The sequence below is a fragment of the Chroicocephalus ridibundus genome, chromosome 1 (genome assembly GCF_963924245.1).
Source record: "Chroicocephalus ridibundus chromosome 1, bChrRid1.1, whole genome shotgun sequence".
In the NCBI taxonomy this organism is placed as follows: Eukaryota; Metazoa; Chordata; class Aves; order Charadriiformes; family Laridae; genus Chroicocephalus; species Chroicocephalus ridibundus.
The window spans coordinates 149,328,139-149,344,508 of record NC_086284.1 but is presented as its reverse complement, the minus strand read 5'-3'; the positions used below and the strand labels follow the sequence as shown (position 1 = coordinate 149,344,508).

The 16,370-nt window shown below is 37.2% G+C and overlaps 1 protein-coding gene across 4 annotated transcripts in view; it reads left to right on the top strand.

The window, feature by feature from the left end:
• AEBP2 (AE binding protein 2) overlaps window positions 1-16,370 on the top strand; it is a 50,316-nt gene that overhangs the window by 5,990 nt on the left and 27,956 nt on the right. For all 4 annotated transcript variants that reach the window (XM_063358400.1, XM_063358392.1, XM_063358384.1 and 1 more), the window contains exon 2: window positions 13,657-13,864. In XM_063358400.1, the coding sequence (XP_063214470.1) occupies window positions 13,657-13,864 (208 nt within the window). The remainder of the gene's footprint in view (window positions 1-13,656; window positions 13,865-16,370) is intronic.

The window sequence follows — 16,370 nt, the reverse complement described above, 5'->3', positions numbered from 1 at the left end:
TCACTTGTTCCTATTCAGGAAGAGAAGAATCATTCATTAGCACTTATGGCAAGGTGGTTAAGTCATTAAATTTTTTTTCAGAGTGTGTGTAATATTGATGTGTCAGAGTGGACTACATAGAAGATTACCTGAGACTCCAAAATTCTTCTGAAAATTATATTTGCAGTGTTTCTGACTGCATTTGTTGTTGCTGTTGTTATTTGCTTTCAAATTGCAAAACAAAACCCCTGTTTCTGTAATGGTTATGTTCAAGCCTTTCTGGCACTGAAGAAAATAGCTTTTGATGGGAAAACAAAACAGCCCAGATATTTTGTATGGTGAGTATCTTTAGTAATAAAGCTGTTGGTTGGTATAATTGGGTGGTTAACATTGAGGTCTTTTTGTGAACTAGATGAAAGAGCTTGGTATAATGAGCTGTTATAGTTACTGTAGTAAGATGTAAATATACTTCATAGAATTTGAGAAAAATATTTTCCTACTCAGTGTAAGAGATAAATGGTATTGCTTTTATGTTGGATTTGTACATCCACACAGGTCTATGTGCTTTTTGTTTGCGTTTATGACATCATTAAGTTTGGTAACTTCTGAATGTCAGGTTTGATTGGTGGGTTGTTTTGGGGAATTTCCTAGGCAGTAGTGGAAGGAACTGTGTTGGTCTTTTTTCTTCTCTTTCTCTCTCTTTCTTTTTTTTTTTAACCCACTTTCCAGTTAAGTTAAACTCAGTGTTACGTGCAGCCTCAACATCCATTTGGCAAAGATGTGACATCATTCATTTCTGGAGTTGGTCACAAATAAAACTAACTTTTTTAGATGATGCAGTGGAAGTGTTCTACCATAGCCACTCTTACTCAAATCTGCACAGCTTTCCATCAACTTTAAGATATTTACATTTTTTTTTTTAAAAACATTGTCCAGTTAGAGAATAATGGTGGGGTAATGGGCAGTACGCAGAGCTAGCATGGAAGACAGCAGTATGTAGAATCCATTGTGTTGGGGTAGTTGTAGAACAGTTTATTATTGGGTAGGAAAGTGGGGACATGGCATAGAAGGGAGCATATGGAACATTTGAGATGGCAATAGGGGTTTCTGGCAAGCCAGAGATGTGAGATACGCACAGAAAACTAGTAGTATGATAGGGAAGGAGATATGCCCGATAGCCTGAGGAAAAAGCAAGAGCTTAACCCAAAGAAAGTGAAAAATTGGTCCCTGCTGTAAAGGAGCCAAGTAACTGTAGGGAATCCTTGAAACAGGTGGGAATGTAATCTCCAGTTAACTTGTGCAGGAGAAGGGAGCAGAAGAGAGTAAGGAACTGCTCGTATGAACAGTGAGTTTTATCCACTCTACCAGTTGCTATTAAAAAAAAGTGGTTGTGTGACTTGCAGAAGAACAAAAGTGGTAGTTTTGGGGAGATTCTTCAAGGTAGAGGTTTCTTTGTTTTGTTGTCTATCTAACTGATTTGATTTTATAACTTTATATGTATTCTGTCTGGAGTTGTTCATGATTAGAATATGAATGTGTTCAAATAAATTTTAGAAAATGAAATATAAACATTCCATGTTATGCTTACTACTTATCATTGGTTTTGTGATGTGCTAAGATAGTGTTTACAATTCTCAGATTGTGATTTTCCAAAACTAAAAAAACAACAAATAATCGAGGAAAACATTTGAAGTCTCTCACTCAAGATACTGGTGTACTTTCCCTTCATGATGGTAAAATACAATAAAAAAAAAAAGACCTGGCATTTCTTTTCCCATATCTAATTTTCTTCTCTATACTAGAATTTAAGATCTTAAATAGCTTTTGCTAAACTTCAGTTGCTAACGTTTAATGGGTACTTTCTTTAGTAGAGGATTGCTTAAGGTATATACAAAGGTATTTGATAGTGATAGAATAGCAAAAGATTTGTTATGGTCTTGAAAGTCCTGTTTTCACTCTGATGCGCCGTAGGAGAGTGCTGTAATTCAGATAGCTTGTGTAGTGTCAAAGGGAGTAAAATGAACCTAAGTTGTTTGAATTGGGAGACTTGGAAAAGACAAGATTATTGACACATACAGTGGTACTATCATTTGTTAAATATACTTAACCTAGATAAGAATATAGCATAAAGAATCTCTACTTATTGTTAATCTTAATGTTGTTCCATGCAGCATCTTGTACAAATTACCAGTTCCCCTGTAAAATTGCACTAAAGTCCTTATTTTGATCATTAGAGTTTATTGTGCTGTAATCATACCTTAGATTCCAAATATAAAAAATCTTAAAGGTGCAAAGAAAGTATTTTCATTATATACACAGTAAAAAGAGATGTAAACTTTTTTTTCTTTTGAAATAAATCTACTTGTGGCATGTCTTTAAGTAGACATCCTTAAGTTAACTTACATGCCATGTTGTAGCTTAGACAACTTGTACAAGTAGTAGTTAATTCAGTGTCCAGCAGAACAGGAATCAGACCTTAATTTATGACCTTCCTATTATGAATTGAGTCAATTAGTGGACTCTACTTTGCTGGTTTCTCTGCTTTTGGTGCCTGGTTAATACTTGAAGTAGCAACTATTCACTGAGGTATGAATAGGCAAAGCTGCCACTTCATAGAATGCTATCCTATGTACGTATTGTTTTTGCTAAGTTCAACCTAACATGATGGTAACTGAAACTGAAGGGGTTTTTTAGTCTTTTCTGGGAGTTTTGCACCTTTCTCTAGTCATTTTGTCTTCTGCTCGTTTTCCGAGTTTTGTATTCTGGGGGTGGGGGTGAGGGAAGGTATCCTGAGGATGGGAGAATGGGAGGGTAATAGTTGTAGCGGGTGGAATTTCCTTGACACCGTGCCTCAAGGCCGTTAACTTCCCGTGCTGATAAGACTACTTCATATTGATTACAGTTCTCAGAATGGAAAGCACAGTTAAAAAAATAAAAGTAATTCTGGTAGTCTTTTAATGGCTGAATGTGTTTCTTCTGTGCTTCTCTTAAACTGTGCTAGTAAACATACTGTTTTATCAGTAAAGATTGAAAATTATGAACCACTTGTTGCCATTCCCTAACTTTCCAAAGAGATTATCAAGTTGAAGATAATGTGGTTCTCAGAAATGGAAGTCAGTTTTATTTGTATCTTTAAGGCAGAACCACTTACAGTTTCTTGATTTGTGTAATGCTTTTGCATATGTAGTCTTTGTGCTGTCATATCACAAGGCATGCACGTTTAACCTGCTCTGCTCTCTCACTGCTCTTCTTGGCAGATAGTTTGGCATTCCAAGTTTCTCTTATTGTGTAATCTGTTCTTCTGTATGCTACAAATCTCCCAATAACCTGGGTTTGTGTCATGTAAATATTATGAGCCCAAATATTCTAGGACCAACCATCTAAATAATCAAAGTAAGTGATCCAGGAGAGTGGAAACAGCTCTAGAGAGGTGGTGATTCATAACACACTTTCTCAGTCTTGTTTTGTTTCCTGTGCATGTTTGTTATTTTAAGTTCCTTTGATTTCTCTATCTTGAAGAGCTTTTCTCTCTTCCCCTGGTTTTATATTATCAATCTGAAGTGTTTGCAGTGTTGTTCCCTTTTCTAGGTATTTATACGTAATATAGACAAAGCTTTACTCTAAAATAAGCTGCTGCTTCAAAAAGAATTTCAAAACAAGTTTTTTAATGTTGTCACTTGTCATGCTGTGTAAAATTCTCTCCCTTCACTGTTTTATTTTCTACTACGTGGATTTCTTAGTCATATAACTATATAGATACTCAATAAGGAGTTTAGAAAACTTTTAAAAAAGGTTGACTTATGAATACTTTTTGAATCTTGTTAATTTTGAAAAGTTTTTGTTAGAATAACTTGATCTGTGTAAAGCATAGGTTTGACTTAAAAAAAAATATGTGTAAGTGATTCAGAAGCACATGTGCTTCCAGCTGGGTGGGTGCTTTCTTAAATCATGCATTCCTGGAAATCGTGGTCTTTTTCCTTTATGTATAAGTTGCCTTAATGTTGCTTTTACTTATTTAAAAAGATCAAGAATGTGAAGGTGCTTCTGCAAAATGCTATACCACCAAACTCTGCTATTTTCCTTTTCTGTCCCTCCTAACTTTTTAGTATTATATCTCTTGCTTGCTAGGTTAATTCTCCCTCATTTTCACAATAACTTTGCTGACGTATGCAATTTTTGCCTATCCCATTTTTTCTCCCTTGCCTCTGAAGAGCCATGGAGACAGTTGTGTTGTCTGATATTAGGGGACTGTGGATAGGAGCTGCAAGCGCAGATGTGAACAGAAGGTACTGCCTTTAAAACACAGCGGTGGACTTTCACTGCATGTAGTTCTGGCTTATTGTTTTGATCCAGGTATTCTGATTTCTTGTTGCCATGTGAATTATCTTTCTCTTTGGCAGCCGTTTAGTGTTCTGCAAACTGGTTTTTTTGTTCTGTTTTTGGTTTTATGGTGTTTTATCTGCGTATGCTATTTTTTTTTTTCTTACTGGTGGTAGATTTTCCTGAATTCAGAAACTGATCGTTATCAGTCATGAAATTTTTTTGGATACTTCCTATTTAAATTAAAGACAAATGGTTTTCTCAGAAAAATCATCAAAAAAACCCCTCAGAAGTGCTGGTAGCCAAAGTTATTTTCTGTCTGCTTTGAAGATTCTCTTTGGATTACTTGCTGGTTAGATGAAAAGAAACTGTAGGAGCTCTAAAACATTACGGCATTTCCATGCCACAATCAAACTACATCCATTAAAATAAAGCAAAATGTTTTGCCTGTGGAACGTTTGCCTCCAAACGTTTGGTTTGGAGAATTAAATTGAAAAATCACAGGAATTTAGTAGTAGGAGTATATCTGTTACCAATGTGGATGCATCATAAAATACTAAATTCACCAAAGATGGGGGGAAGAACAAAAAAGATCAGGCAAGTGTTAAACTTTTCTACTCCGTTGCTAGCTCATAGTGGTCACTCGTGTTTTGTGAACTCTCTGTTTTTCTTCATATCTGTTTTAATCTCACTTTTAAACTGGTGTGATCCTTTGGAGAACATAAAGCAAAGATTAATTTAAATCTGCTTGGACACCTGTGTATAGTCGTGTTGAGCACTGCATTTTATTGCATACTGGTACCCTGATGCAGATGTTCTGATAGTAACTTTGTAAAGAGGTTGGCATTAAGTTCTGCTTAATATTCATTGAAGGTCAGTGAAAATTAAATCTTAATACAAAAACATACAAATTTTTTCTTCTTCTGCTTTCATTTAGGAACCAGTGTAGCAAATTCTGTTATTAATCAGTTGTAGCAAGTTCAGCTGTACTATTGAAAGTGTTAGCTCTTAGAAACAACGTTTGTCCTACTTCAGTTTATAACAGCCTTCATATTGTTGGGTGGGACATAAAAAAGTAAAAGTTAATCATGTGGTACTTCTTGGAGAAGAAACAATGGCTGCCATGTTTGAAGGGATGGAGATTTTATTAAAAAAGAATAAATAAAATTCCTAGGAGAGATGGAGGAGCTCCTTATTAATGATGGGAGCTCAGGATTGATAATTTGCTCACTTTCATGCTCTGTGGATTTATCTTTGCTCGATCATTGATTGCATTAGGAAGTAGTGAGTGTAAATCACTTTGAATTTGATAGCATCAAAAAACTGTAAAACTGTTAGGTAGCCTGTTGTTTTTGTGGAACTAGTCCCTTGGCCAGAGCCATATACCAGAGTTTTCCACCCCTTGTCTTGGAGAGGAATATAAAATTAAGTAATGGGGAAACTTGTGAAGTTTTTGTTTTCTCTCCTGACTTCTCCTAGTGAAACAAAAATAATGAGGTGCTGGGGTATGTCATTACGCATGTCACTTTTTTATTTTTTATTTTCCTTTCAATTTTTATTCTCTTTTGACTTGGTATTTGTAATTGACTGATTGCAGTTTATACTCTTTGTTTTCTTTTTGGGATTAGTAGATAGTTGTGATTTGGTGTTCCATGTCCTCTAAAAGGTTTTCTGTTGTATTCTAGGTTTTAACCCTTGAAGTTGCTGTAAGAAACAACTGTAATTCACAGTGTTTCCATTATTCTGAGTTTGTTATGTTTTAAGCTTCCCTCATGGATTTGAACAATGTAGCTGAAGCTCCATGTGGAAATGACAGTGTATTTAATTTCATTTTAGTAAAAGCTAAAAAAACCTAGCAGTGTATTTTTTTATGCTTAAAATATTCACCTACTTCCAGTGAGGTTTGTAGTATTTGGATTATCGAATGTTAATTATGCTTTTCATCTAGTCGGAGGCAATCTTCTGTGGATTTGATGCTTTATGACTGGATTATCACTGCGTACTTTCAAAGAAACTGTTTCTGAAGATTCCTCACTTGCATTAGTGTAGCGTGCAGCTTGATGGCTACTCGGTAGTGTTGGTTTTAGCAACCCTGCAACGTGTGTTCACTGAAATCTCTGCTAGTTTTTAATTTGGTGTGTTAGAAGATGAGGTTGTTTATTATAGGGTCTCTCACAGTCGTTTCCCTTGGTATTAGCTGAAATTAGCTGGGTCCCTTGCTTACCTAGTGAACATCTGGGGACTGGAAGCTAAGCATTCTCAGTGGAGCTACTGTAACTCTGAAATGAGCTCCTGTTGATCAGACTGAAGTAGCGCTTGTTGACCCTCAAGGGCATGGTATAAGGCCCATCTGTTAGGTCTGAAATTTGCCTGAGGGAAGGTTACTTCAGTTAAGGTCTAGAGGGAGTATGTTTAGCAGACATTAAAAGTATAATAGCAAATTGATTGGGCTTTTGTGTGTGTGTGTTTGGTCCGTGTCTCTACTACTGCTTCAAGTGGGCAATTGCTAATGTGGGCTCATGGAAAGTAAAAATGAAATTATGCTGTTCGTTTGTTTTTATTGATATTCCTTCTAAACTCCTACTGTTTGTTGTTCTGAAAGAATAACAAAAAAAGGGAAAGAAAAAATTTTGGGCATTCCATTTATTAAATTCAATGGAAAGGATTACTTGCAGTAGTGAGGAAATTGATCTCTTGGACAGCTAAGCATGTGTCAGGAATGATGTGCAATACACCATTTTCTTTAATGCCTTAAATTACAGGCTCGTTGTATTTTCAGTTGCATTTAACTGTACACAACAATTTCATGTCCAAATGTGCATGTGGTAAATTGTCGTTTGAAATTTGTGCATTTTAAACTGTGAATAATTTGGAGGTGGTTTTTTTCCTTATAGAAAATATTCCTGTTTACATGACTCAAACAGTGGCTTAATTTTGCTCAGATCCTTAAAGGGAAAGAATAATCCAGGATTTAAAATGCTTGAAGAAGTCCCTCCCCCGCCCCCCCCCCCCCCCCCCCGAGTGAAAATGACTTGCACCTTCTTGTAAGTTTTTGGCTAATATTTTTTATTTCAGTTTCAGGATTGTTTTTAAATACAGTTTTGACTGTATTTAACCAGCAAGACACATGGTTCACATGCATGTATAGTTTGTGCAGGTACTAACCTTTTAATATGAAAGTGATGCTAAAAAAATCTTAAATCATCTTGATTATGAAGACATATTATTTTTAGCTACAGGTAAAGTACGTACAGGTAAAAATAAGACCTAAAATAGTGCCTTTGAGGTAATGATTCTTCTACTTACCTTGCATTAATGTTGTTGCCTAATGAACACAGTTTAAATGTCAGTATCGTTTCAAAGCTGTTGGTCTCTTGGTAGCGGGAAAAATTGTAGAAGGAGGGAAAAAGTTCTTGCTCTTCTTAGAAGATTCTGTGTTTTCAGTTCTACATTGCTGTGTTTGCCAATGTTTGTAGACTTGGTAAAATGAGGTGTGGTCTTCATAAGGTATTTTAGAAAGGCGTTCAGTTCTTGCCGCTAAAGTTGTGATTTTTTACTTCAGGTTGATTCTGGTGCTCGGATTAGGATGAAAGCAGGGATAACATAAGATCGAAGACTATGTTGTGCTTGCTGTAACAGTTTTAAATTTTAGTAATTAGTCAGTCTTTTGAATGGTGCTTCTTAAAAACAGCTATTGTGCATGCAGGCTCTCTCCAGCAGTGACTGTTTTTGATGCACTATTGTTTGGGATGACCCCCGAGTTGAACTCTCTGAAACTCAAATGTCTAATGTTCTTCATCAGGCCATGGTCTATAGATCCATTACAATGGAGCTGGAGCCTGTTACAGCTTGGGAGCAAACCCAGACCTGTCTGTCACTAGCAATAGGGGAATGCCACAAGCGCTTAAGTTCTACTCGTGTCATTCTGCTTTGATAGTGGCAGCCAGGATTTAAACAGATCTCCTGTCTGGGGAAAAGGGGCTTAGAAAAAGGCAGGAAAACTTGCTTTAACTTAATTAGCTAAAATTTGTTTCAGTGTTTTTGTTTTGTTACCAGTAGTTTGCCAGAACATTTGTTTTCCTTACTTTGTTCTGTTTCCTCCTCTTTGATACACATTATTACTTTCCCACTTAGAGGCTTTGTGGATTTCGGATGAGAAAGCAGAAGGAGGTAACTTCCATTACTACCTTCCCTTTGTTAAGGAACTTTTCCCTCTTTTTGATCATTCCAAGCAGATAAAAAGATTGGATTGAAAAGCCCCATTCATAGATTGAGAGATGCACAGACAGTATTTTAGTAGGCCAGCCCGTCTTGGGCTGAGTTGACGTGCTTTTGCTCATTTGGTCAGGAAAAGAGTCAACTAGATAAAATGGTGGAGTGTGTGCACACATCTTGCCTGCTTGTATGTCCTGCCCTCACACCCTTTATGAAATCCCAAGAAACAAAAAAAGTGGGTGTATCAGCAGGTCTAACAAAAACAGTGTTGCAGTTGAGTCTTTGCAGACTTAGCAACAGCCACAGCTCTGACTATAGAATTTATCATCCTCTTTCTGCTTCATCTTGAAATAGCAGGTCAAGGGCAAGAGACCTTCCAAGTCAGTGTCTTCTCTGATGCTATATATGTTACAGACTTTTCTCTGAAAAGATTCCTGATATTTTATCAGTGTATGGAACACTGGAAAAAACATACACATGCTTCAGCTGTACAGGGCACTATGGCAGAGAGGAAAGATGTTGCTGGTCTTTCACAGATTGTCTTCGCAGCCTTTACCTCTTTCCTAGGTGACCCAGAACTCAGTAAGTGAGAAAGACACAAACTAATTCTAGCCTGTCAGTACTGTGAGGCACCTGATCACCTGAAATGTGTTGGTTCTGGAGGCACAGAAGAGAAAACAAACAAACAAAAATCATTTTACGTGTTTAATTAATGGATTATTTCTAGAGAAAGAATGTGTCAGGGCAGCAAGTTTCTCTTGCATTTTGGTGGAGCCTATCAAGAGAACCATCAGAAAACAGTGATCTCTTGTGTGACTCCCAGCCATTTTGTTTTATAAGCAGGTTGGCTATTTCTCCAGTAGGTTCTGATATAGAAATATTCATCTGTAATTCTTAATGTGTTACAGTACGTTCTTTAACGAGAGGAAGGGGAGGCATTCCCTGTTAAATAAAACACTGATCTGTTACCATTCACTTGGATTTGAGTTACATTTTTTTTCCCATTCTTACACTATATCTTTAATAGATTATAGAATCATAATGCAGTGTAGCACTTCATCCTCAGTTTCCAAGAAATTCTATATACTGCTACTTGGTTTAAGTGCTGTGGGCAACCTTTTTTTATTCCAGTTCCTCTGATACTAAATTTTGATATTGTGTATGCAATTCTAATCTGTTAGCCCTTAGCAAACACTTAGGCTATTAGGACCAAACCAAGCAAACATTTTACTATAACTAAATCAGCTTTCTAAGTGCTACTGGTTTCTCATGTCATTAATAACCCTACTTATCAGAAGATCTTTTGCTGGATCAGTATTACTAGTTGACTTTTACATATTTTTCTGCAAAAACAAGAGTAATTTTCTACAGGTAGGATAGCAAAAAAAAAAAAAGCAAGCATTCCTTAGGCTGTAAGATTAGAGACCTGGGTTTTTGTGTCATATGGTAGTCATACTGCATTGCATCTGCAGTGTGAAATAAACTGTCATGCTACAGGTTCATCAATTTGAAGTTTTTTTCATCTCTGCTTAGAGAAACTAACCAGATTGCATGCCTGTGAAGCGGAGAAACCACACACATGTGCATGAGTGCACACTTCTCTTCCCCCCAATTCTTTCACAGAACTTGTTATGGGCTATGTTTTCTCATTGCATTCCCACTTAAGGCCAGACTGTAAAACCAGGGAACCCTTGGGAGAACTATGCTAAATAGTCCTTTGTAGTCTGTCCTTGTGGTCACCAGCACCATACCTCTTAGTTGTAAATTTGTTTATGCCTGGTTTTGGTGTTTTTGAGAACAGTGCTAATGCTGACAGTGGATGTAGAAACTCAGACTGAGGGTAAATAGCTTGGAAGTTTGAGCTCTTACTTAAAGTAAGTACTGTACTTTGGTACCTTTCAAGTGTGAAAAGGTTAGAATTACTTATCGACGTGAAATGGTCTGGGGCAGCTATTGCATGAGTATCTGCAGTGCTTTGCCATCCTTGGTGAAGCACCTTCCTGTTGGAACCACTGATCTGTGTAACATTACTGTACACAACAGAAGCGGTCAGGCTACGTGCCATCTTGTATGCATTTGAACCTACTTCTTAGTACTGATTTTGAGAAAACTGTATTTGGATAACTCAAAGTAAGGTGTGTGTGGGGTCGCATTTATTTATTCAGTTTTCCTATCATTCTGTTGGTAAACTTTGCTTTCATAACACAGTTTTACAGATTTTACATTTGGGGATAACTTTTGGCTTAGGCATCATCTGACGAAGGAGGGGATGTCAGTCCCTTGGTTGCATCTATTGTGGACCCGGCATGGTGGAAAAATTGTAGTTGCTTGCAATGTATTTTGCACTTAAAGCTTCTGACAATTTCTTAGAGGGATCCTAGGCTACTATTACCAGTAGTTAGTAATTGTTAACACTGTTGAGACCGGTAGCCTCAGCTCAGTGCTAGTTGCATTTTCTTGGAAGATTCTAGTGAATATAAAATAAACTTTTTGGGAAAGGCAGCAATATGTAACAGATTCAAACCCGTATCTATAGGCATCTGTAGGCCACCTTTTCTTTTTGTCATGAAAGGAACGGAGAATACTTTGCGGGGGCGGGGGGGGGGACGGTGGTGGAGGTGGGACTGTATCATGGAAAGCTGTGTGTGTATTCAAGGTGTAGAAAAGGGAAGAAAATAAAAGTAGTGGGCACATGGAAAAATGCTGTGTAGCAGCAAAGAGCCTGTATGATTTTCATGGGTTGAAGTCATACCTTATAAACTGTTAGATTTTTTTTTTAAAGTTGGGAGGTTTGTGGGGGCGGAAAGCGTGTGGCATTTGTGTAGCATTTAGGAAGTATGTATTTGATATACTTTAATAAAGCAAAAAAACTTGAGAAGGTTGCTAAAACTTTCTTTCTTACTTGGAAAGCAAAGGCCTGAGAATAATGATCAGTTTTAATAATAGGAGACTAACGGGTTGGAAGAAGATTTTTAAGGAATCTGTGCTTGAGATGTGGTAGTCAGCATTTTCATAAATGCTACCTTGCTGGTATCTCTCAGATCAGAATTTGATCATGAAACCAAATTAGTTGGGCTAGTTAAAACTAAAGCTTAACTGGAAAGCATTGCTAAAGGGAATCTGTTATTTGATTAAGGCAAGATATTTCATATTCATAAATGCAGTGGAATCCACATGGTGGGTGAGGGGTGGAAATCTAAAGAATGCAAAAATCTATGGTGATTTCAAAATCTATCACAGGAAAAAAACTGCTAGCGGAGTAGTGATTAAAAAAAGATACAGGCAACATAAGAAATTACTCTTAAAGGCTGTCAGAGCAAAAGAGCAAACATACTAATGATATCTTCAGATTTTGAATAATGGTGTAGTTTTTGTTTCACCCTTCTCAAAATGTGTAATAGAACAATAATGGGTATGTAAACTGTGATGGTCAAAAATATGGAACCACACCTGTACTTTTAAAAGCAGAATGCTTTAGCATAGTAATTATGTGCAAGAGGTGGGGGAGAAAAAGGATATGATAAAAGTTAGAAAATTATAAATATTATGTAGAGATGAATAGGAAATTATTATTTTCTTTCTTTAAAGTAATGTAATTAGATATTTTTTCCTTTGCACTTTGCTTAGAAGAATATGTAAAGATACCTATGTAAAAGTTATTGCTGCATACTGGGCTGTATGAGCAAAAGTGTATCTATACAGTCAATGGAAGTGATTCTTCACCTCTACTGGGCACCATTAAGACTATATCTGGATTACTGTGTGCAGTTCGGGACTCAATGCAGATACTCACATACTGGAGAGGATCTGGTGGGGGGTCTTCAAGATGGTTAGGAAGCTGAAGCAAATGCCATATATGGAGAGGCTGAGAGTTTGGGTTTCTTTAGTTTTAGGATAAGAAGGACAGGGTTATTCCTATTTTCATTGACCTGATAGGGAGGCCTAGCAAAGGAGGAGCCAGAGTCATCTAAACTCTACAGCTGCCAAGGATGAGAGGCAACAGGCAGAAGTTGCAACACTGGAAATTCTGATGAGGTGTTGGGAAATTTTCCCCTTCCCCCACAACAAGGTTAATCAGACATTGGGAAATTGTTCAGAAAGGTAGCAGAAACTCCAGCCTTTGAAAACACCCATTAATGACTTGGATGGACAAGACCACAAGCAATCTCATCTCACTTGCTCCTGTTTGAGCAGGAGATTTGACCACCTAATACTCTGAGATCCTCTCAAAAATGAGCTGTTCTGGGTAACACCGTGGCTTTGTGGAAGGCAAAACCATACAGGTCCTAAAAGGTAGTGAGCAGGTTCACAAGGCAAAAAAAAGTACATTAGTAGCTATTTAATGTTTATCCAGGAAGAACATCCATCTGTCTCCATACCATTTGCTTATATATGGAAGGAGCACACTCTGCCATTTTTTTTTTTTCTGGTCCAGTTGATACTTGGTTGTGTATCTGCCAAGATACAGAGAAGAATGTCTCATGAAAATCAGTCCTGCTGATCAGTCCTGGCCCTGCTGGTCACATATTCCCACTGCTGCTGTCTTCTTTAGAAAGTTTAAAAACAAACAAAAAAAACCCCCAAAACTAAAACGCATTAGTTTAGACCGTGCATGTGAGGGACACCCTGCTGGGGAAAGTGTGGGAGTACGTTAAACCTTGTGTAGAACTTCGCTGCTGTATTCTTTTTAAGGATCTAGTGTTAGTAGTGAATGCTGGGCTAGATATATCTCTGGTCTTGACCCAGCGTGCCTTTTATTTATTTATTTTTCCTTTTTTCTTTTTCCTTTTCTTTTCTCTTGCAAAATAAAACTAATGAATGGCTGTTTAATGTAGCTTAAAAATGACTGTGTTAATCACATGATAGTTAATTTTCTGACAAGTCAGTGAATGAGAGAGTTTTACATCCCTCCCTTTTGTTGCCAGTGTCCAGAAGAAGTTATACTATTGAGTAATAGCTACCGTTTCCTGACTGTGTATTTGTTGTAGTTAAGGTGATGAACCACAATAAATAGTAAGTTTGTGCAAGATTTTATTTTCAGCCTGTCTAAATATATCTGAAACAAAACCCCAGAGAGCTATGATTTTTATTTGTTCTGTTAATGTGCAACAAATATGAATTTTCTCTTTTTTTGTCTTACAGCATAAGCAGCACTATTATGGACGTAGATAGCACAATTTCCAGCGGGCGTTCAACTCCAGTTATGATGAATGGACAAGGTGTTCCTGCCTCCTCCGCAAAAAGCATTGCTTATAACTGTTGTTGGGACCATTGCCATGCTTGCTTCAGCTCCAGCCCGGATTTGGCAGATCACATTCGCTCCATACATGTGGATGGTCAACGAGGAGGGGTTGGTGTTACTTTTTGTTTTCTCCCCGTTCTTAGTTGCCAAAATTTTGCTTTTTAATGACAGTAGGAAATTTCATGTTTTAAACTATCAGTTCCGTAGCTAGTGGCAACTAAGGCTGGACCTTCAGCAGTCTGGTATTAGGCATTCAGCTGTGTCTCTTGCAGAGTTCACTTGGTTTGGTGTTCAGTATTTTTAATTGAATGCCTAACTTTAATAATGTAGTGAGTTCTTTTTAATCAGTGATTTGAAACTATCAGTTTTTTGATAGATGTGTGAATTTCTGAACATCTTGGAGCTGTTGGTATATCTTTAAGTGCTTATACTTGGTATTCATTTTCTTAAAGCTATTAGTGTACATGTTACTGCATGTGAACTTGGGTGAGGTCATACTTTGATTATTTTTACGAATGGAGTCTCAGTAGAGGTAAAATATATACAGAATGTATAATAGGGAAGATGTAAAACTCACTGGTTTGAGAGTAGAAAGTCTTACCAAAACAGCTCTGTCTGTAGTGCTGATGGCAAGCATACCTTCAATATGACTGCATCTAGAATTTTTTTTTAAATTGAGGTATACACATAATCATGCGTATTTCGGTCTAATCCCTAGTCAAATGATGCAATTTCCGTTGGTCTGACAATTTTAATATTTCAAAACATCTTCCAGTAATGTAATTTTCAACTCTGTATTTAACTACTTGGCCCTCCCCAACCTCCCAAATTACCTTTGATGCCTGGAATATGTCATGTAAACTAACTTTACATCAAACACAAGTAATATGCCTGCCTTTGGCACTGTGTGTTGCAGCTCTTTAATTTCTTGGAGAGCTAACATCAAATCTTAACCTAGAATAATCAGTATCTTTTGAATTTGTCCCGTCACTTCTCCAGAATTAAAATGTTAGGCCATTAGACTTTATCTTGAGTGAATAAGAGACTTAAATAAAATGCTAATTTGCATTACTTTAAATAATTTATTATGTAATTACATCAGTGAGACAGCTGTGACTCTGGTTGTATTTAGCTAACGTTTTTTGGTATGAATTAACTTTCAGCTTCATATTTGGTGACTGTTTTCGTTCCGAACTCTAAGCAGAATTATCCATTCAGTGAGCTGGCTTTTTAGGCACCCATGAGATGATTTCTGTAGTTCACTTCATAAGGTTATAAAAGTGTTATATGAATCCTGGATGAAACAATGAAATGGATGTGGTGTATCAGTATCCTGTGGGCTTTCACATAACTGCATCTCCGGGGATCTTTGTTATCTCATTCATGACCCTTTTTCACTTAAAAAGGGACTGGAAGATTTTTCAGGGTTGATTGTGGGTTGTTTTTTTTTTATTTGTTTGTTTGTTTTTGTATTGTATTTCTGTTCACTTACATTCCATGTGACATGATTTGTAGATATTTTTATTTAGAAAATATTAGACTGTATTTGTCTTTCCAAAAGAGGAGCTTGTTGGAAGCACCAGGTGCCTAATAACTGTTGCATTCGGTTCACACTTTTTATCCCCCTACTGGAGTTGGTTTATTTTTTGAAAAGTTCTTCAACTTGATGCTACGGAAGGGGACTGATCCTGGCTGTTCTGTTTCAGGGATTTGTCTGCCACCTGCTGGCGAGGTGTTTAAGCAGTGTTAGAAATGATATTATGGTTTTGATTGGATTTCAGATATCACTCAAATACAATGACTGTACATCTGAAGAAAAGTGGGAGTAGTAACTGCTTATTGAAAACTTAAAAGCAATGTGATAAGCATCCTTGTATGGTAAAATGTGTATTTTCAAGCTAAAACTGAGGTAATGGCTCCAAACCAAACGAGATAGATCCATGTAGAGCCCAGGAAAGTTTTGAAAATAGAGTTCTACATCCCCACATTTTTTTTCAGAAATATTTTGGATTCATCCTTTTGACAAGGGTTCCCAAGAAGCCTTGCCTGGACTTCTGGTGGGGTGTTGTAAAACCAATTGTTTGTTTTTTGGAGGGATTGCATTTCCACAATATGCGACTTCACAGGAGTCGTCCTTTGCTGAGTGCCCTGCAGTCTGCAGTTGCTGATGAAAACATTGGGACAGTTACGGAGCAGTGACAGAGCCAGGAATCTCGGAAGTTCCAATTCTGTGGCTTCAGGGAGATCTCAAAACTGAGGAGAAGCAGACCAGAGGAGATCAGAGGTTTAGGGGGTTGTGTCAGTAAGTCTGGATCAGTCATACAGACATGCAGGGTTTTTCAGCTTTGTATTAGTAAGCTGGGTTATCTATATTTTATGCAGCAAGTACACAGCACTCCTGTGGCTGCTCTTTTGTTTTGAAAATACAGTCTTTTGAATTTTGAGTTTCTTAATCTAGAAAAGAGAACAAGAAACTCAAATCCAATTAGTTTCCTGCAGTTCTGAAAACCTGTATTATGGCAGTGCTATTCCTGGGGACTGTATTTTGCTGCTACAAATCAGGGCTATACCTCCCTTCACACACAGACCTGCTGAGGAAATTCTGATGAAAGGC